At 37.1% G+C, this 21,628-nt stretch overlaps 1 protein-coding gene across 1 annotated transcript in view; it reads right to left on the bottom strand.

Annotated features, from left to right (window-relative positions):
* USP34 (ubiquitin specific peptidase 34) overlaps positions 1-21,628 on the bottom strand; it is a gene marked incomplete at its 5' end in the record, with an annotated part of 242,243 nt that overhangs the window by 108,459 nt on the left and 112,156 nt on the right. Inside the window, 5 exons of the mRNA XM_079720517.1 lie at positions 1,982-2,064; positions 8,086-8,181; positions 10,865-10,954; positions 20,650-20,777; positions 20,869-20,984. Of these exons, the coding sequence (XP_079576643.1) occupies positions 1,982-2,064; positions 8,086-8,181; positions 10,865-10,954; positions 20,650-20,777; positions 20,869-20,984 (513 nt within the window). The remainder of the gene's footprint in view (positions 1-1,981; positions 2,065-8,085; positions 8,182-10,864; positions 10,955-20,649; positions 20,778-20,868; positions 20,985-21,628) is intronic.

Here is a 21,628-nt window from a genome sequence, read left to right as displayed (position 1 = left end):
GAAGGCATTAGGGCAATCCCAAGTCTGAATATGGATAAGTGAGACAATCCAAAAGGGTAGAATAAAAGCGTAACAGGGGATTTCTAAAGTATATCATAAGGGATTCTAGAGCCTAGGCTTATTCCCCAGAATCAGAAGGCATGTGAAAAGATGATAGAATCGTAAGACTGCCAGCCCCCCCAAAAAAGTAGATGAGATTCAGAATATGAAAAGCACCTCAGAAAGTATTTCATAAGATGTTATGGAAAAACCTGAACAGAACTTTTGGGCCAACCCAATATTTACCTAGTAGCAATATCAGTCTAAAGAGTTTAATCAGAAAAATATATCCAATCAGTTTCTCACAAAAAGAGTTAATGTATGGACTACTTGTTCTAAGAAGAATTTGTACCCCTGGGAGCCAACATAAAAAAACTAGAAATAACCTTTAGTGTATATTATAACTTAAACACATTAAGTAATTAAGAAGAGAGTTAAATGAAGATAGGTAAAAATAGGTAAGAATCTTAAAGAAAAAGCATCCAGGTTAATTATAGTAAAAAAACCGAAGGGTATTCATAAATGGCTAAATCACCAATTCACATTCAATAGGCAATGTATAAGCTGCCGTTATTGTTTTAAGTTTTTAAAGGAATACAGTTATTGGTATATTAAAAACCTGTATTAACTTATCAAATATAACTTTGGAGTAACCATATTATACCTGAAAGGAACTGTGCCAGTTAGAGAAGTACAATTATGATGCGGGATAAGCGAAGTTTTCAGTATGATTCTATATGTACAGTAGCTATTGAAAGCCCATACCTACTGTGTATGAATACATACTGTGTTCACTGGAATGGGAGCAGCAAAATAAATAACTCATTACTCAAATACTGAAAAGAGTGATTAACATTTTCCAATAAAAATCTATACTCAACAAACATGAAACTTAATGGTCATATGAAATTATTTATGCTGACAATATTTGTTTTGAATTGACTTCTCCATGTATAAGATTTTAAAAAATATTTTATATTATTTGTTTCTTGTATATTATGAGTCATAATGGGTGTAATAAATAACCTAGTAATATGAAACAGAAGTTTCCTATCAAAAACAGGTGCCTTCATTTTGATATCTATTGGTATCACAATGTTAGTGACATTTATTACAAACAGCTTGACTTAAAGAAGAAATTATAGACTTAAACAGTAAAATAAATGCATGGCATATCTCAAGCATATATGGACTTAAGAGTCATGAATACATCTCTCAGGCGAGCAAAACGCTCACCAGTTTGATTATATTAACCACAGCTAAAGAAAGAATGCCCTTCTAACAAATGAGGTTTGTTGACAGGGACACACAGAAAAAGAAGTGTGTGGAGCGTGAAAGAAAACAGTCAGTCTAGCAAGAGGAAAGGAGCTCTGGCCAAAAGAAATCAAGCTTCCTCCTTTCTTGTGAGAATATCTAGCATGTGGATTTGGAAATGGTCCACACTCTCAATATACCAGACCAATCTCTCTGGTTTTTTTTTTTTTTTTTTTTAAGATTAACTGTTAATGAAATTGAGTTTGAGATTCATCTAAATAAAACTAGGGTCTCTAAGTCTCTATCACCTATGAAGCCAACCAATTTTGGATAAGATCAGCCCTGACAATAATATGCAGACAGTGGCTGTTTCCAACCGGAGTGAAAGGAATATTCTATAACCAAAGGTAATAAAAAATACAGTCACTCTAACATGATACGTTCTCCTATCCCAAATATTTTGTTCCTGAAATGAGTCATTTATTCATTAAGGAACTGGCACTTTCAGAGCCTGAAACAAGAATGTGTCAGTGGCGAGTTCCCACTGCCATACATACTGAGAGGACATTCAGTACTGAGAATAATTTGATCACCACAGAAGTCTAAAGGCATGAGTACATTTAACTGGACTATTTCAAGAGCCAAGGAAGATCTAAACACTGATTAAAATACTGATTTAAAAACTTACTGAAATGATCAGGTGATCCCAGAGTTGAAAACACGCAAGTTAAGAACTGAAGCCGCACCTGAACTTCGGCACTATGGCTGTACCTGTATTTAAAAAGTCATTAAAATAATTAACTGAGAGATCCTATTTCTCAATTATTTTTAAAGATTTAATGGTCCTAATCTTAAATTATATGAAATAAGCAAAATTCCATTTAATAACATTCATAATTATTAAATATTTAAATTATATCTTTGGTTATACACACAAAAAATGGCCACAAAGCCAAATGTTACATATGAGATTTATGTTATTTAATATTATAAAAATCTGCAAATTATTAGAACACATACTTTCAAATTAGATAAGTAGATAAGAACTCAACAGTGGAACAAAAGAAATGTCATTTTAAAATTATGCAGTATGTACATAAATTAGAATAGCTAATAAAAAACATTTGCATCTAGAAATTGCATGTTTCATTATCATTGTCCCTCCAGGGATAATACTATATTCCTTTACCAAGAAATGTTAATAAAATATCATTTCCATAAATCTAATTCATAAAGAAAACAGTGGATACAAAATGAGCATTTTTGAATGTTATTTCAAATCTAAGTAATTGTAATTCATGTGTACAAAATTCAATGGATAATTTAAGAGTTGCTTTGAAAGCCTGTTAAGTAGGTGATTTCACATGGTTCTCTGGGAATTCAGTTTGTAGGCATTTGCAAAGGTACAGCATTTTAAGTAGCAAGTGTTGGTCTGTGGTGGAAGAAAGGTAGGAGATGGGTCTAAAGAGGTAAGCAGGGGCCAAATCACGGCCAGCATGAATGTCAGAGGAGTTTGATACTGTTCTGGACACATAAGGAAGTCACTGAAGAGTGTTGGGGAAAGAAAGGTAGTAATGATCAGGTTTGCATTTTAGGATTCCTTTAGCAACTCCATGAACTGCGTACTGAACTGTGACTGTGGTATCACAATATTCTAGTTCCCACAAGCACCTGAGTACCCAATCAATGAGACTAAATCGATCATGAGTTCTTATCTCGATGTTACAAATCAAAAGGCTGTCTGTGGAGGAACTGCCCAAATTACCTTGCCAACAAAAGGCAGCAGCCAGTCTGGGCCATGATCTACATCTCAGTTTGCAGAGTCATAGAGCCTCTTAAATCAATTTCTTAACATCTTTAAGTAAGTGCAAAATTCTAAAAGCTTCCTAAAGTTAGCTGGTTTCAAAAATTACACTAGATTCGTCACTGAAGTTTCAGTTAAGGTTTCCTAAAGGTTGAGTTTGCTGGATATATCTTTGCTTCTCTTTACTGTCTCATGTTAACGTTGGAAAAGAAAAGATGAACTTTTGCTTCGTCACTGTTGCAGTGCCCTTCATGAAGATGAAAGTACTTACGGCAAGGTGGCTGGGAACTGGGGGTGGGGGGTGGGGGTGGAACTCACAGACTAGAACACTATTCAGATAAAATTCAAGGCCTGCTCTTAATAGTTTTCATCCTTTTACTAAAAGGACAGAGATTTTTGTAGCAGAGACCTTGGAGTACAGGTTCAAACATGAGATCTATCATACATCATATGCCCTAAGTATCGGGAACGTTGGTCACAGACATAAAAGGGGAATGATGTCTTCTTGTCCTTTACAAAGTGCCTTTATTTCCTGAATACTTCCTTCCCCTATACTTGCATCTCAGAGTAAGGGACCTATAACCCTAGAAGGCATAGATCCAGTCCCTTTGTCCTCCCTTCTTCGGCTTCCACAGTAGTGCCATTGGTTCCACACTTCAAAGGACTCTGCCTGCTCTGTCAGGATCCCATTGATTGCTGAAATCACCAACCAGGAAATTTCTTGGGATGCAAATCAACAAAAGTGTTATCCAATACTGATAAACTCTCGTGGGCTTGTCCATGGCTCCTGACATTACAGAAAACATAGGACAAAAATAATCTCCCCACGGGCATGAAACTTTAGTGACAAGCTGACACCTTAAAAAAAATCTTTCGGGCTTCCCTGGTGGCGCAGTGGTTGAGAGTCCGCCTGCCAATGTAGGGGATGCGGGTTCGTGCCCCGGTCCGGGAAGATCCCACATGCCGCGGAGCAGCTGGGCCCGTGAGCCACGGCCGCTGGGCCTGCGCGTCTGGAGCCTGTGCTCCGCAACAGGAGAGGCCGCAGCGGTGAGAGGCCCGCGTACCGCCAAAAAAAAAAAAAAAAAAAAATCTTTCACTTGATAGTCTCAATCTTAACACAGGATTTTCTCTAGCAGCAAGTGGATTCAAGAAATATGAAACTTGTCCATTTATGAAATTAAATGTTATCTTAATGCCACAAGAATCTTTTTGTCCTACGTGAAAATCTTAGAACTTGCCTACTATAATCGCCACTGAACAAATGCAAAGTAATGTGCCACAAACTCATGAAATCAATATGCTTTAACAAAGAGCAGCAAATGTACAACTCTGTTTTTAGCCTGAAGAATCAAGGAAATTTTAACAAAATAGTCTGGACAGCTCTCTGTTCTAAGATTTTATTCTCCTAAAATGTCAGGAAACAAGGCAGACTGGAGGACTGGAAGGATACTCTGGTGTACCCTAGAAAAGTATAAAACTCATCTCCAAAGAGCACGACATTTTTTTCACCACAGAAACAATGCTTCTTTAAATTTAAAAAAAAAGAAGGAATGCTTCTGTGAAGCTCTGCCTCTCTGCCTCCACTAACAAAGTGAGCAACTTCCCTGCTGTCGATGCTGTCAACAACCAAGTCTCAGATCTGTGTACATTTTTTGACACTGAATGTTGGACTTTCTCTTTTTGAGCATGACTCATCTATGTCTTCCATGCTCCTCTCTTAAGTTCCCATCCCTGCTCTTCAAGCCCACAGGCTGTGGCTCTTTTGGGAGCTTTTTTGCAACTTAAGTGTTTATTTCTCTGTTGACGTGTAATTTGAATTCTGCCTCCTAATAATGCTGGTCAGTGTGGTTTTATTCCTGTTCCCTGTTGATCTTAAGGCTTTTATAGAGAATGTATGGAGATACAGAATCAGAAGACTTTAATCCTCACCACTGCTTGAAGAAGAATAATTAAAGGAGAAGAGACTCTGAAGAACACTTAGAATTTTAAAAGGATTTAAAAAGAATGCATCTTGTATACAGGTAACTTTGTAAGCCAAGCTGTGGAACAGAGAAAATTTAAGGAAACGTCTCAGAAATAATTTGACAGGCTTGAAGAATAGAACGTCTAAAAAAATCACTGAACAATGAAACAGGAAAGGTTAGTTGAGTTTAGATTTTTGAGAGCCCAGAATACTAGACTGAATAAAGTAGAATTTATTTTTTATGCAGTAGACAATCTAAATGGGGGTAGGAGGCAAGTTTCTTGTTTATTTTATACCATAGTTTGTTTTAGCCAAGTAACTACAATTTATACATAACCTACTATGTGCCAGATACAGCTTACTAAATTATTGCATTTAATTCTTAAAAAAAACTCATGAGGGGGGCTTCCCTGGTGGCTCAGTGGTTAAGAATCCGCCTGCCAATGCAGGGGACACGGGTTCGAGCCCTGGTCTGGGAAGATCCCACATGCCCCGGAGCAACTAAGCCCGTGTGCCACAACTACTGAGCCTGAGCTCTGGAGCCCATGAGCCACAAGTACTGAGCCCACGTGCCAAAACTACTGAAGCCCATGCACCTAGAGCCCGTGCTCCGCAACAACAGAAGCCACCTCAGTGAGAAGCCTGCACACCACAAGGAAGAGTAGCCCCCGCTCGCTGCAACTAGAGAAAGCCTGCGCACAACAACGAAGACCCAACACAGCCAAAAATAAATAAATTAATTTAAAAAAATAAAAACAAACAGGAAAAAACTCATGAGGTAAATAATGGGGATTTATTAACAGTGGTAAGTAACTGAAATAAGGTCAAAACAATAGATTCATAATCTAAACGCAGGTCTGTGTCATTCTCAAGCCCATGTGCTTTCTACCAATATCATTAGTGCCTTCCTCATTTAATAAGGATAAGGAATTAACAAGCATGGGGGAGGCTGAGGGAAGAAAACTGATCCAAATGTTGGTTAAAGAACTGGAACAGTGTTTGTGGAAATGTCAACTTGTGAAAAAAAAAACATGGGATATATTTTAGCATTAAGATAACTAGAGATTAATGACAGTATAAATGTGGCACTCAAGAATATGAATTACAGAGAACAGACTGCTTGACTATTAATAAAATGTGTGTTTATAAAATGAATTATAGAAATTCTAGCTCCACTACTTATAAAATCTATAAATTTATAAAAATTTGTAACTGTGACCTTGGGCAAATTATTTATCACCTCATAGCTTATACATTCTCATTTTTAAAATGAGAATTCCTACTTCAAATAAGTTGTGTATCTTGAACTTAATAATACTTAAAAGGTATCTGGCACATAGTAAGCATCAACAATACTGGCTATTTTTATCACCACTAACATCATTATTCATGTTTGGAAATAAAAGTATACAAAAAGGGCCCCAAGTCTCCAAGTTTTAGGTGACTAGGAGGAGGGTGGTACATTGAAGGGTAGAGTAATCTGGAGAAAGAACTGATTTGTTGGGGGAAAATGTGATTTCATTTTTGGAGGTGAATAAGTATGCTTTAAAGGCCTATGGCTTTTCTGAACACTTCTACAATCTGATCAATTTTGATCTACATGAAAGTTTTCTATGTGGATATTTTCTCAATAAATACTGTGCCTACTTCTCTTATTTACTGACATGCTGATACTGACACTTAGCTGGTTTCCTAGACTTGACCATCAGTTTCCACCAACTGACTTACAAACAAAAACTTTCTGAATTCTCCATGCTTCCTTCTAGGCAGGCATCTCCCTATAAGAAGCTTTAAACACAGCTATACCACTAACACCCCAACTTCTACCAATTCTTATCCAAACTCACTTCAATATATCCAGATATTTTAATGATGAAATATTAACCAGCTATAACATCACAATTCTTAATGTTTTCACACGTCCTAAACTTTCTAATACTAGTATTCAATTATAATAATAAAGGAAAATGTTTTAAATTAACTCTATGATAAATATACTTGTTCAGAAGTAAATATTTATAAGTTTTAGAATCAATGCCCTAATACATTAATACAAGGATACTGGTGATTTCTGAAAAAAATATTTACTTTTGATTCCTGAAAACACTGACTTATGAACAGAACTCAATAGTGAAGATTAATCAACCCCCAAAGTTATATAACCTACATTTTCCTAAGTTTAAGAATTATAAAAATAACCTTATATAATTCAACTTAAAAAAGAAACTTTCGGGCTTCCCTGGTGGCGCAGTGGTTGAGAATCTGCCTGCCGATGCAAGGGACACGGGTTCGTGCCCCAGTCTGGGAAGATCCCACATGCCGCGGCTAGGCCTGTGAGCCATGGCTGCTGAGCCTGCGCGTCCAGAGCCTGTGCTCTGCAATGGGAGAGGCCCACGTACCGCAAAAAAAAAAAAAAAAAAAAAAAAAAGAAACTTTCGGGCTTCCCTGGTGGCACAGTGGCTGAGAGTCCGCCTGCCGATGCAGGGGACACGGGTTCTTGCCCCAGTCCGGGAAGGTCCCACATGCCACGGAGCGGCTGGGCCTGTGAGCCATGGCTGCTGAGCCTGCGCATTCGAAGCCTGTGCCCCGCCAACGGGAGAGGCCACAACAGTGAGAGGACCGCGTACCGCAAAAAAAACCAAACAAACAACAAAAAACAACTTTGTCTTAAAAATTTCATAACTAAAATTTTCATTACATTTATTTATTTTTTTTTGCGGTATGCAGGCCTCTCACTGTTGTGGCCCCTCCTGTTGCGGAGCACAGGCTCCGGATGCGCAGGCTCAGTGGCCATGGCTCACGGGCCCAGCCGCTCCGCGGCATGTGGGATCTTCCCGGACCGGGGCATGAACCCGTGTCCCCTGCATTGGCAGGCGGACTCTCAACCACTGCGCCACCAGGGAAGCCCCTACATTTATTTATTATATGAAAGAAAAGGAGTAGGAGTAGGAACACTGGAAAATTATCTTTCACAGGAAAGACAATCAACACTTACACATAACTTACGTAGTTAAGGTATACTTACAGTGCATGTTTTTGTCTTCCTTCTCTTACAGCTTGAATATAGTATACCAAATTATCAAAGAAAAGCTTCATCATGTTCAGTTCTTTTTCTGCCCACCTGGACCAATTGAAAGAAGAAATAGTTTTAGAGGCACAGGGTAAGAGAATAAATCTATTCTAGAGCAGGAAAAAAAATTGTATGTAAAAAATTTTCAAAAGCAAAATCTATCAATTATCAAAAACTTACAAGTTCTGTTTATATTTGAATTGTGAAAAGATATAAAGCAGTGCACCTTAATTTATGAAGTTAAAGCACCACTGTGTTTTAATCTCAAAATACTCAACCTCTGTGAAGGGGATAAAATGTCTGGCAGAATGCTAATTATAAATGACTAATATGAATTAATATTAAAAAACAGTACAGTACAGTCCATGTTAAGGATGGACTGTGTACCTTGGTCATTATTTAGCAGAGTGCCTGGCATACAGAACACATAAACTAAATGAATCAATCAGCTTGGTTTTTTTTACTGTCAATAACTGCTTATTTTTTAAAATAACTTATTTTAATCAAAGAAATATTCAGGTATTAAAATAAACTAGAAACAACAGAAGAAAAAAAGAAATAGTGATAAATACAATTAGAGATAGCAGGGTCCATAACTAACATAATCTATCTCACACAATATTTATTAGCATATATAACTACTATCATGTCGAAGTACTGAAATTCCAAAACTTCAACTATAATTTACATCATGTTTTTGCTATAGCCTTCTTTTCCAAATAAGTTACTCTTGCATTGCCAATCACTCACCAGTCTGTTTGCTGGTTACCTGAAGATTTACTAAGATATCAGAGATAATTTCCAATTTTAAAATACGGGCCGTAAGAGTTTAAGAGACAGTATGTACCAAATGCTGAGTGTTACTGCACATAATAGGTTCACACCAAGTGGAAGTTTTTGTTGTTATTGATGCCAACTACTCATAAGAGCTCAGTTCTTTTAAGTGATCCACTTGATAAGATTTAGGATACCAGTCTCATGTTGGAATTAACTGAGCTTATTTATATTTAACTTAAGGAACAAGCTAAAACGGTTTCAACTCAATATACTTAAGTTCAGGTATACTAGATAAGTAACTGAATATTCGCAGCTTCACACTTCTGTAAGAATGTTATCTTTTGTTACTCCTTAATTCAAACCTCCTCACATGACTACAATACCAACTTGCCCAGGTAAGCTACAAGTGAATCACTTTAATACTTTTTTTTTTTTTGTGTGTGTGCAGTACGCGGGCTTCTCACTACTGTGGCCTCTCCCGTTGTGGAGCACAGGCTCCGGACGCGCAGGCTCAGCGGCCATGGCTCACGGGCCCAGCCGCTCCACGGCACGTGGGATCTTCCCGGACCGGGGCATGAACCCATGTCCCCCGCATCGGCAGGCGGACTCTCAACCACTGCGCCACCAGGAAAGCCCCACTTTAATACTTTTGAATTTTGTAATTCAGCCATTTAAAAACCATGGGAAGAGAGTCAATGAAATAAAACTCATGGTACTCTTGTACTTAAAGGATGCTAAATGCTTTCCCCTACTCCTCTGTTTAGTATCTCAAAGAACTTTCTTGCACTCACAAATAGAATTGTCACTAGGGTCACACTGAAACAGTAACCAAAGAAAGAGACTTTCTAAGATGATTTTTAAAAAACAGTAATAGGGCTTCCCTGGTGGCGCAGTGGTTGAGAGTCCACCTGCCGATGCAGGGGACACAGGTTCGTGCCCCGGTCTGGGAAGATCCCACATGCCGCGGAGCAGCTGGGCCCGTGAGCCATGGCCGCTGAGCCTGCGCGTCTGGAGCCTGTGCTCCGCAACGGGAGAGGCCACAACAGTGAGAGGCCCGCGTACCGCAAAAACAAAAAAAAAAAAATTAAAAAAACAGTAATAGAGGTTCAGGTTAAACAGATCCCCTATTAAAAGAAAAGAAAAAAACAGCAAGGGCTATAACTCAGAAGAACTAACTTCATCTTATTTAGAACTATAGTACAGACTTCTAAGAATTTTTAAAATCATATTCATTTTGAAAGCAAGTATTCCTACTAACTAATCTTAGATTTGAGAAGGAATTAGATAAAACTCCATCCTACTTGACCTCACAAATAAATCCTTCAACAGGTCTAATTTTTCCTAAAATTTGAAATCTCTATAAAAAGTCTATTTTGAATAAAGCAAATAATACATTCTTAGAGGCTAATGAAGTGAGTGTGATAGCCAACTTTCTCTAGAATATTCTCAAACATTAGGTCAATATCACATCAAAGTACTATCCTTGAAAGAATTCTTTAACATTAATCATAAGTTCTCTATATATGTAAAGGAATAATAGGGTGGTGTCAAAATTATCCCTAATGTGATGTAATGTCTAGAACCAACTCCTACTAATGGGAAACATTAAAGGCATCTTAGAGTGTTTAATGTGTGGATCTTCTTCAGGAGTCCTTTGCCATGGTCAGATACACTAAAAATCTTTACCTTAAAATTAAAGCATTAATTGCTACAATATTTTTCTCAAACTACAATGAGTACAAAGGTCAGACTTCCTGGTGACAGGGATATACATAATCTCCATGGGACTAAGTGGCAGAGACAGCACTCAGAAATCTAAGCAAACATTTGAATTACACAAAATTCAAATTTTCCTGGTGCAGAATAAAAGCTAGTAAGTTACTCAAAACCTTGTTTGATAATTATGACTGGGAAAAAATCTTTAAAATGAATACTTCTGTTTCTTTTATTTACTTACATTGTAATCCAATGTGTATCATAACTGCTCCCAAACTGCTGAAAAGTACCAAACAGTTTTGGAAGAAGACGAAGTGAAATTACTACTGATCTGAAACAGCAAAAACAGGTATTTAGAGAATAAAATAATTTTAAATAGTATCAACAATTCTAGATCTTAACAGAAATTCAGCTATTTAAAATCTTAAATGCAAAAAGAGTTAAAGAACTTCACATACATTTCTATGCAAACACAAAATTTTTTCCTAAAGTATCAACTTATCATACACTGGGGCAAGAAATCCAAGTTTTAAAAACCCAATCCAAGACTTTTAAAGTAAAATATGCTATATAAATATCTGAGTATAAAAGCAAGCGAAGAGCATTTAAATATAAATTTTTTTAATGAAAGTATTCTTTAACGAGTCATAGGTGCTTCTGAGGATTTAATCAAGGAAAACAGGAAGCAGCAGCTTGGGTAAATTATCTAGAGCAGGGCTTCTCAAAGTTTAGTGTGCACTTGATCCAGCTGGGGGGATTTTGTTAAAATGCAAATTCTGATTCAGTATGTCTGGGGTAGGTTCAGGATTGCATTTCTAACAAGCTCACGAGTGATACTCAAACTGCTGGTTTGTGAACTACAAACAATAAATGTAGAGAACATTTTTCAAACTATATAAATTATCACTTTCTCCCTAATTCTCACTTAATATCATCTCCATCTAAATTGAGAATCACTGCATTATGAGCCATGCTAATAACAGAAGCATACCACATACCTCAAGTATAAAAGGGCCAAAAGGCAAAAGGAAATCATTCTAAAACCTCAAGAAGATCTGAGCATGTCTATCTTCTGGAAGAAAAGGGGGTACAGGGAACATAATGACATGCAAATCCCAGAAGTCCTAGTAGGCAAGAAGGTTGCCTGCATGAGCCTTGAAAGAAGCAGGACACACTCTAATAAAGTTACTGAATTTTTTTATTTTTAAGCTTAGGAGCCAATATTGCTTCATGAAAGAATTTTTAAAAAGAGAAAAAGTTGGCACCCTACCCACAAGTATGGAGTACAAATAAGTCCTCAAAAATGCCTACTCTTTTTGAGAGTACCAGGGATATTCGAATACAGGGTTACACTTCTGAGTGGGAGGAAAACAGTGGCGAATGCTGAGTAGGAGAAACTACAAAACTTTATGTTTCTGAATAAAATCCAAAGTACTTAAATTTGACTACAAAGCCTTGTCTGATCTGTCCCCATTCCTTCTATCAGTCTAACCTATTCTCCTTCCCATCTTCCTTTTTGCTATTCCTTCAAAACACACCAGCACATTCCTGCCTCAGGGCCTTTGCTATTGCCTCTGCTTGGAATGCACTTTACCTAAATAGCTACCTGAAGGACTCCTTCCCTCACTTCATTAAGGTCTCCTCAGCTGTCAACAGAAGGGATGACCCTGACAACTCTATATTAAATAACACCCTTCCATTGCTCCACGAACCTCTATTATTCTTGACTCCTTCCCAATTTTCCTTCATTCATCATCACCTAATGAATATTCCTTTATTTAATATGTCTACCACTAGAATGTGCTCGATGTGAGCAAAGACTGTCTTATTCATTAAAAATCCCTGCATATGGTGCATGCTAAGTATATATTTCCTTAAATAACAAGCCAGCAAAGAACTTAAAGGCAGGATTTTCAAGGAAGGAGGAAGACCAACAGTGTAAAATGCTATATTACAGTTATGAAGGAAAAGGATAGAAAAAATACTACTGAAGACAAAAGAAACAGCATGTTAGAAGAATGTCAGAGGATCAAAACAACATTAGTATAGATTAAAGAGTATATAGTGGACTTCCCCCGTGGTCCAGTGGTTAACACTCCGTGCTTCCACTTCAGAGGGCACGGGTTTGATCCTCGTGGGAGAAGTTCCACACGCTGCACAGTGTGGCCAATGATAATAATAAGTATATAGTGAAGCAACGAAGACAGCAAATGCCTGATATCCAGTAACTGCAAAGTAAATATTCTTTAAATATTCAAAAACATTTAAATTTTTAGTATACTTTTAAATATTAAAATATTTAATATTTTTCAACAAGTCACACAGACGTGTTGCTTGGGAAGATAGACCAAGATAGACCAGAGGAAATCAATTTCAATTTTAGATTATTTATCTAAAATCCTTTGTCAAAGTTTCAGAAACATTAGCAGAGTTTTTCCTAAATATTAAGACATAAAAAACTGGAATGAATATATATACATTAATTTGACTTTAAAAGCATAAAATCAATGAGATATCACAAAGAAAAAAGGACAGAAAAATTTCACCTAAAATCACAAAAGCAAATTCCAAAATTGTTTGCCTAGTGTAATTTCAACAATACTTTTAAAATACAAAGAAACAAAGACTAGAGATACCATATCTCACTAAAGCAAGTCTTATAGTGTGCAGCAGTTGTATATTTTCTGAAAATCTTATTATATTACCTCTTTTGCAGTCAATGGTGTTAAGAGTCTAGACTTTAAATTTACTTTCCAAATTTTATACAATAAACATGTTTTCATTTTATAAAATGTAATGTAGAAGCAAGCACATGATGCTTGACATTATAGAATAGGATGCCAGGCATTGAGCAGGTATTGGCTGAGTTGAGTGAATAATGATGTGGTTCATGTAAAAGAACCCAAAACAGGATTGTAGAAATGGGGCTCGTCTTACCTCTACTCCTACCTAAGGGGAATGCTTTTCTCCACAATTTATAATAAAAACACTGAATTATTAATAATTACATCTTACGTGACTACAACAGTTTTTACAAGTTTTTCCGAAGATTCAGAAAAACTCCAAATTTTTCTCCTCAAAAAAAGATTTCAAAGAACAGAGAAGAGACATATTTTAAGTGCCATAAATTGAAGAATATAAGAAATGACCAAATCCAGAATCAAAGTGATCCTGAAACTCTGGAACACTTTATTTAAACTGATACATTTGAAAGGAAAAATGATATAAAGTACTGATTATAGAATGAAAATTAGTAAAATATTTACAAACAGGGTAAGATCATGTATTTGTTGACAATAATAATTTATATTCCAATATTAAAGGAAGATCACATATACCAACTTATTCCAAGTAAAATTATATCATGCTGTACAGCAGAAACTAAGACAACACTGTAAATCAACTACACCCAATAAAAAATTTAATTTTTTTAAAATAAGGGCTTCCCTGGTGGCGCAGTGGTTGAGAATCTGCCTGCCAGTGCAGGAGACGTGGGTTCGAGCCCTGGTCTGGGAGGATCCCACATGCCGCGGAGCAACTAGGCCTGTGAGACACAACTGCTGAGCCTGCATGTCTGGAGCCTGTGCTCCTCAGCAAGAGAGGCCGCGATGGTGAGAGGCCCGCACACCGCAATGAGGAGTGGCCCCCGCTCGCTGCAACTAGAGAAAGCCCTTGCACAGAAACGAAGACCCAACACACCCCTAAATAAATAAATAAATAAATTTATTTTTAAAAAAAATAAATAAATAAAAAAAAATAAAAGAAATAAAATGTCATAGCACTTCTCCTATAACAACTATGAGATATTACACCTTGACTTATCAACTTTTTTGCCCAAATAGTTTTGACTGCTGATATGCTTATGAAAAACATCAAAATTACTGTTATATTCAAACTTACATTCACAAATTCTTCCAAGAGTGAAAATTTCAAATACCAAACCACACAACCCTAGGCAACAATATGTTTAAGATGAAAAGGTTCAATGGTCCAGAGTAACAAGATACAGTCAGCCCACATGCAGGTTCCTCATCTGTGGATACAGAGCTAACTGTCCTACTCTATTTTATATAAAGGACTTGAGCACCTGAAGATTTTGGTATCTGCAGGGGGATCCTGGAACCAATCCCCCACAGATACAAAGGGATCACTACACTAATTTTAGACTCAAGAAAAATGCTATTACTACCTTAGGCTGCCCTGGGGCTTTGCTTGATACAAAGGTTTTGTTGCAACCTTTGCTGAAGCTTATTACTATACAATAGTGTGGTGTGACTCTAAGAATTACCAGTGTAACTTTATATTGCTTTAGTAGAATGAACACATTTGCTAGTAGTCTTCACAGTTAAAAGTTACATTTGAACGCTCTTTTCCTAATCCTAGACTCCATATTTGAAAAAGACTGGTGTGGTCTACAAAATGCTACTGTCTGTCTGTCTATTTATTTATTTATTTAAAAATATTTACTTATTTGGCTGCGTCGGGTTTTAGCTGTGGCACACAGGATCTTTGTTGCTGCATGTGGGATCTTTTTAGTTGCAGCATGCCAGATCTTTTAGCTGCGGCAGGCAAACTCTTAGTTGCGGCATGTGGGATCTAGTTCCCTGACCAGGGATCGAACCCAGGCCCCCTGCATTGGGAGCATGGAGTCTTAGCCACTGGACCAGCAGGGAAGTCCCTCAGTCATTTTAAACTATAGTATATACCAAGAGTTGACAAGAAATGCTGTATATAATATAGTCTTTACAGAGAGAAAACAAAAAAAAGTACATAGTACCATGCATTTCTTAATTATATGAACCTTTATTTATGTAAACAGAATCCCTGACACGTGAGCATTTTTACTTTTGTATTCAAAGGCAAAAAATTTCATACGTGGGTTAAACTACCTACTGCATAAAGAATGGCAAAAAAATAGCACACTGGATAGGTTCCCAGACAGAGTCTCAAATCAGTTCTCAAGAAGCCACAGAATTTCAGGAGGTACCTAGCCCAGGATGTGAATCTGCATGTGAACCTGCTTTCTAGTAAACATAAAACACCAAAGGGGCTGATTACAACCCAACTCCTCCTTCCACCCTACTCACTAGACAGCAGTCTTATCTCACTCACCCAAAGTAACAAATACCAAGCTGAAAAGTAATGGATTTTTCATTGTGGGAGCTACTGTCTACCTCATGCTCTCACTTTATGATAACATTCTGCAAACCAGTCTACTACGTGTTTCCGTGTGTAACTTTAAACCTCCTGCACCGCTGAAATGTTATATGCCTTATAAAACAATCTGCCTAAGGCTAAATGTGCATAAGGTACATGATGCATGTTTAAATTGTTTTAAAGTGTAAACACTTTAAAAACTTTATAAAGTGTTTTAAAATGTTAACAGTGGGTTCCGTATAAATGGCAGAATTATGGGTGATTTATGGGAGACTTTTCCTTTTTCAGATCTCTATGCTTCCCAAGAAGTAATGAGCCCATATTACTGTTCAAAAGAAAGCTAAGTTCATTTTGTGAAATAAGCTGTAATAAGACCATAGAACAGCAAAAACAAACAAAAATTGGTGACAGGTCTATAAACCATGGCAAGTGAGGAACCAGAAGGAAAATTAAAAAGTCAACATAGAGGGGGCTTCCCTGGTGGCGCAGTGGTTGAGAGTCCACCTGCCGATGCAGAGGACACAGGTGCGTGCCCTGGTCCTGGAGGATCCCACATGCCGCGGAGCGGCTGGGCCCGTGAGCCATGGCCGTTGAGCCTGCGCGTCCGGAGCCTGTGCTCCGCAGCGGGAGAGGCCGCAACAGTGAGAGGCCCGCGTACCGCAAAAAAAAAGAAAAAAAAAAAGTCAACATAGAGAAAATAAAAAGAAACATAAAACCTGTGTAAACTACATAAAAAATTGACATCATCAAGAAGCAGACATCTGTGGGGTTTTTTCGGTCAAATGTCAGGAAAATGGTAAATGAGTTAAGATTTCAGTGGCCCATTTATTTCAACATAAGGAAGAGCTTTCCTATTAATATTAACACCCTTGTGCAACATTCCTTTCCTACTGTGATGGCAAACTCAGGGGGAGAGGAATCCTTGGAGAAAGGATTCTTTTGTTCAGAATAGGATTTCTCAAACTCTGATATCAATACTGACATTTCACACAATTCTGCTGTGAAAAGCTGTCCTCTGCACTGAAGGATGTTTAGTAGCGTCCCTAGCCCAAAGTAACATCTCCAGTTCCACTCATTAATGTGAAAACCAAAAATATCTCCAGATACTGATACTACCTAGGGAGAAAAAAATCACCCCCATTAAAACCCACTGGTTTAAATGTAAAATAGATAGCTAGTGGGAAGCAGCTGCATAGCACAGGGAGATCAGCTGGGTGCTTTGTGACCACCTAGAGGGGTGGGATAGGGAGAGTGAGAGGGAGATGCAAGGGGAAGCGATATGGGGATAAAAGTATAAATATAGCTGATTCACTTTGTTATACAGCAGAAACTAACACAACATTGTAAAGCAATTATACTCTAATAAAGATGTTAAAAAAAAAAAAACACTAGTTTATCAGGACACTGGAACTAATAATGTTTAAAAAAATTAATTATTTTTCAGTTTGCATGATAACTTCAGTAAGTTCAGCTGGTATACACTGGATGTGTTACATATGTCACAGGCTAAAAAATGCCACTATGGCATATATGACCAATTAATAATAATAGGTCTAGCATAATACATACAGCAACCGTCTGAGTAAACTGAGGCCAAAATTAACATCAATATAATAGTTATGTTTACTATATATCAATAAACCATTAAGTAACTATGATTAGGTATAGGATTGCCTCCAACAAATGAAAAATGCTTCAACTTCAAGTGATTTGGGAGTGAACAAATTAAAGCTTAATAAAAATCCAAATAGACAAATTTCCATTTTATACACAGAATTTTCCTTTTGTCTCTTTTACTCTATTTTTTTTTTTTTTTTTTTTTTTTTTGCAGTACACAGGCCTCTCACTGTTGTGGCCTCTCCCATTGCAGAGCACAGGCTCTGGACGCACAGGCTCAGCGGCCATGGCTCACGGGCCCAGCCGCTCCGTGGCATGTGGGATCCTCCCATGCCGGGACCAGGGCACGAACCCGTGTCCCCTGCATCGGCAGGCGGACTCTCAACCACTGCGCCACCAGGGAAGCCCCCTTTTGTCTCTTTTAAGCTACACTACTTAGAAAAATATATGCTCATTATGGAAAAATTAGAAAATCGAAAGCCATAAAGAAGAAAAAATTAACTGATTCCTCCCAGAAATAACCATTCTACAGTCCCACATATTGCTTGCAATCTTTTTAACAAATGGGCCTATGAGTATATGCCCATATCATTATATAATCTTTGAAAACATTTGACTCTTAAAGGCTACATGATATTTCATCTTTCACATAGCTTTTTTCCTTTTCATTGAAGTAACATACATGAAAAAACATGTATAAACCTAAGTGACAGTTCAAAATATTAGGAGGTGAACATACCTGCGTAACATGCACCAACATCAAGAAAGAAATCATTACCAGCATCCCAGAAGCCTCGGGATATGCCCCCTCTCCAGTCACTAACAACCCAAGAGTAATCATTATCTTGACTATTAAATACAATAGTTTTCCTGATTTTCTTTTTTAATTTATTCATTTATGGCTGCATTGCATCTTCATTGCTGCGCGCAGGCTTTCTCTAGTTGCGGCGAGCAGGGGCTACTCTTTATTGCAGTGCGTGGGCTTCTCACTGCGGTGGCTTCTCTTGTGGCGGAGCACTGGCTCTAGGCGTGCGGGCTTCAGTAGTTGTGGCACGCGGGGTCAGTAGATGTAGCTCATGGGCTCTACAGCGCAGGCTCAGCAGTTGTGGCGCATGGGCTTAGTTGCTCTGCGGCATGTGGGATCCTCCCAGACCAGGGCTTGAACCCATGTCCCCTGCATTGGCAGGCGGATTCTTAACCAATGCGCCACCAGGGAAGTCCCAGTTTTCCTGTTTTTAAACTCTATATAAACAGAGTAATAGAGATATACTTCTTTACATCTGGCTTCTTTCACTCAACATTATGTCTGTGAGATTCAACCACACTATTCCACGCAGTTGTAGTTCTTTCATTGTTACTACTATATATATATACTATTTCATTCAACTAACAGTCCACAATTTAATTTTCCTTCCTATTCTTTTTTTGTCATTTGGATAGCAGTACAAAGAATAGTTATTTTGAATAATGCTTTTATGAACATTCTTGAATGTGTCTTTTGGTGACCTTCTGGATGTATTATTAAAAGGCACATACTTAGCAGTGGAATTGCTGGGCCACAGGATAGGCAGATGCACTTTTGGGGAATAAAAATTGATACAACTTTAAAAAGTGTTCATTAGCTTCACAAAGACTTTTAAAAGACAATTAATATTTTAGGGACTTCCCTGGTGGTCCAGTGGGTAAGACTCTGCATTCCCAATGTAGGGGGCCCAGGTTCAATCCCTGGTTGGGGAACTAGATCCTGCATGCATGTCTCAACTAAGTTCGCATGCCACAACTAAGAGTTTGCATGCCGCAACAAAGATCTCACGTGCTGTAATGAAGATCCCACACATAGCAACTAAGACCTGGAGTAGCCACAATAAATAAATAATAAATAAATATTTTAAAAAATATTTAAAAGACAAAACATTTTTAAACTAATTTCTATAATACCTATATAAATGATGAAATATCATCCACCCATTAAAAGCATTCTTTTTAAAGAATATATGCCAAATGAGGCAACTGATCCACTAACAGGGGTCTATTAGTGGTTTCTTATACCTGCATGAATAAGCAATTTTTCTATTGTGATTGTTCCAATTGTAGCCCTTTAAAGATCAAAAGAAGAAAATTAAATACTGCACATACTTTTTCTAATTAAATTAGGTAAAAAAATTTTTGAAGCAGTTAAATATTCAATAAAATTAGACATTTATATTGAGCCTGGGCAGAGGTAAGCTGAAAATATTAATATAATATATTCAATTAGGGGCTTCCCTGATAGCACAGTGGTTAAGAATCCGCCTGCCAATGCAGGAGACACGGGTTGGAGCCCTGGTCCGGGAAGATCCCACATGCCGCGAAGCAACTAAGCCTATGCGCCACAACTACTGAGCCTTCGCTCTAGAGCTCACGAGCCACAACTACTGAGCCCACGCACCGCATCTACTGAAGCCACGCACTATAGAGCCCATGTTCTGCAACAAGAGAAGCCACCACAATGAGAAGCCCATGCACCGCAACAAAGAGTAGCCCCCGCTCGCCGCAACTAGAGAAAGCCCACACGCAGCAACAGTCCCAACACAGCCAAAAATCATAAACAAAAAAATAAATTTAAAAATATATATATTCAATTAATAACTGAACTCACTACATCAGAGAATGGAACAATATTATCAGAGCAGTCTAAGGGAAACTGGAGACTGTATCAACAGAACAGAACTGAAAATCAAGAAACTTGTGGTGATTATTTGAGCCCCAATAAGAAGTATATAAATATATAGCAGAATTCAAACTAGGGAAAAAACACAACTAGTCTAATTCCTTGTGCACTGCAGAAGTCAAAAGATCCACCCAGATGGAAGAACAATGCCATTATCAAAATGTTTATATTTCAGCTTAAGTTTAACTTCACTTATCATATTTAGCTACCTTTATATATAAGAGTTCAAGAACATTTAAACTGAAATCTGAAAATAGAGTAATCACCACCATGTTCCCAGAATCAAGAAGACAGTATTCCTTTGTCTGTGTTGGAGGTGATCTAATCAAGAGTGCCAAAAAGTGCTGAAAAAAGCAAGACTGTGTGATAACATATAAACCCTGTGGGGGAAAACAGTTTAGAACTAATATAAAAACTACAATTACTAAAAAGAATAGGTTGGTAACGGTACATTAAATGCTATGAACCCACCATATCTAGGTCAATAAGAATATTGATTATGAATATGATTATTGCATAAAAAATTTTTAATTCCTATTTACCTGTTGTTTCCTAAATTTTCAAGGCAACCTTCAATGAATCTCATTCGAATCTGTCTATCCGTAAACCAACATACTAAGGAACAGAGAAGTTTCTCTGCTTCATTTATTAATCCTTCAGAAAGATTAACCTACAAAAAATGTATATACATAAAGTTACTGTTTATACTGAATGCATTTTGCTGTAATTTTGTAGTCTTTTGGGTTTATTAAATAACTTACTGCATCATCATCTTGGACTATATCCCACAACAAAGTGTTTCCTTTCTTGCAAACGTTATCCAAATTAATGTCTGTTACAGCATTACTGCTGAATTGATGTTTATGAACTGTAGGTCCTGAAGGGGCAAAATACAACACACTATAGAGGAATGCAGTTGACTGAAATTGTAAAGTGAACTACAGCATTAATAAAGTTAACAAATTCAAAGTGAAGTATAACAATAAATCTCTTCTTACATCACAAGATAAATACAAGATTAACACAGTTGCTTTATGAATGAGACAGAATAATACTGTTTAGAGTCTGATACTACTAAAGTAAAATAAGAAAAGTTTTCATAGCCTCTCCACTATTTCATAGCCTCCTCACTATTACTAATAAGTATGATTATTTAATGTTTTCCACATGTCAAGAGAACTGTATATAAATATTTGAAACCCAAATTAAACATTAAGAAGAAAATTTAACCGAATTAACTATATAGCCAAGGGACGTTCCTCTAAATGACCTTCTGTAAAGTGTCTTACACCTAAAGATTTTTTTAATTGAGATGATTTACTCAAAACATTCAATTAAATTCAAAGCATCTATTATAATAATTCAGACTTTGAGTGCCAGACTATGAATTCTCCCTAGCTGTTATATTAAGCAAAAATGCTTCTTTGTCTTTAACAGCTTTACCATGAGATTTCCCTCTTAAACTGTAGATATACATTGATTTCATTAAAATGAGAATTATGCAACCTTCACCATAATTCC

Source organism: Hyperoodon ampullatus (assembly GCF_949752795.1).
Source record: "Hyperoodon ampullatus genome assembly, chromosome: 15".
Taxonomy (NCBI): Eukaryota; Metazoa; Chordata; class Mammalia; order Artiodactyla; family Ziphiidae; genus Hyperoodon; species Hyperoodon ampullatus.
Note: the sequence above shows the minus strand (reverse complement) of the source record. Positions and strands in the feature narration are given on the sequence as shown.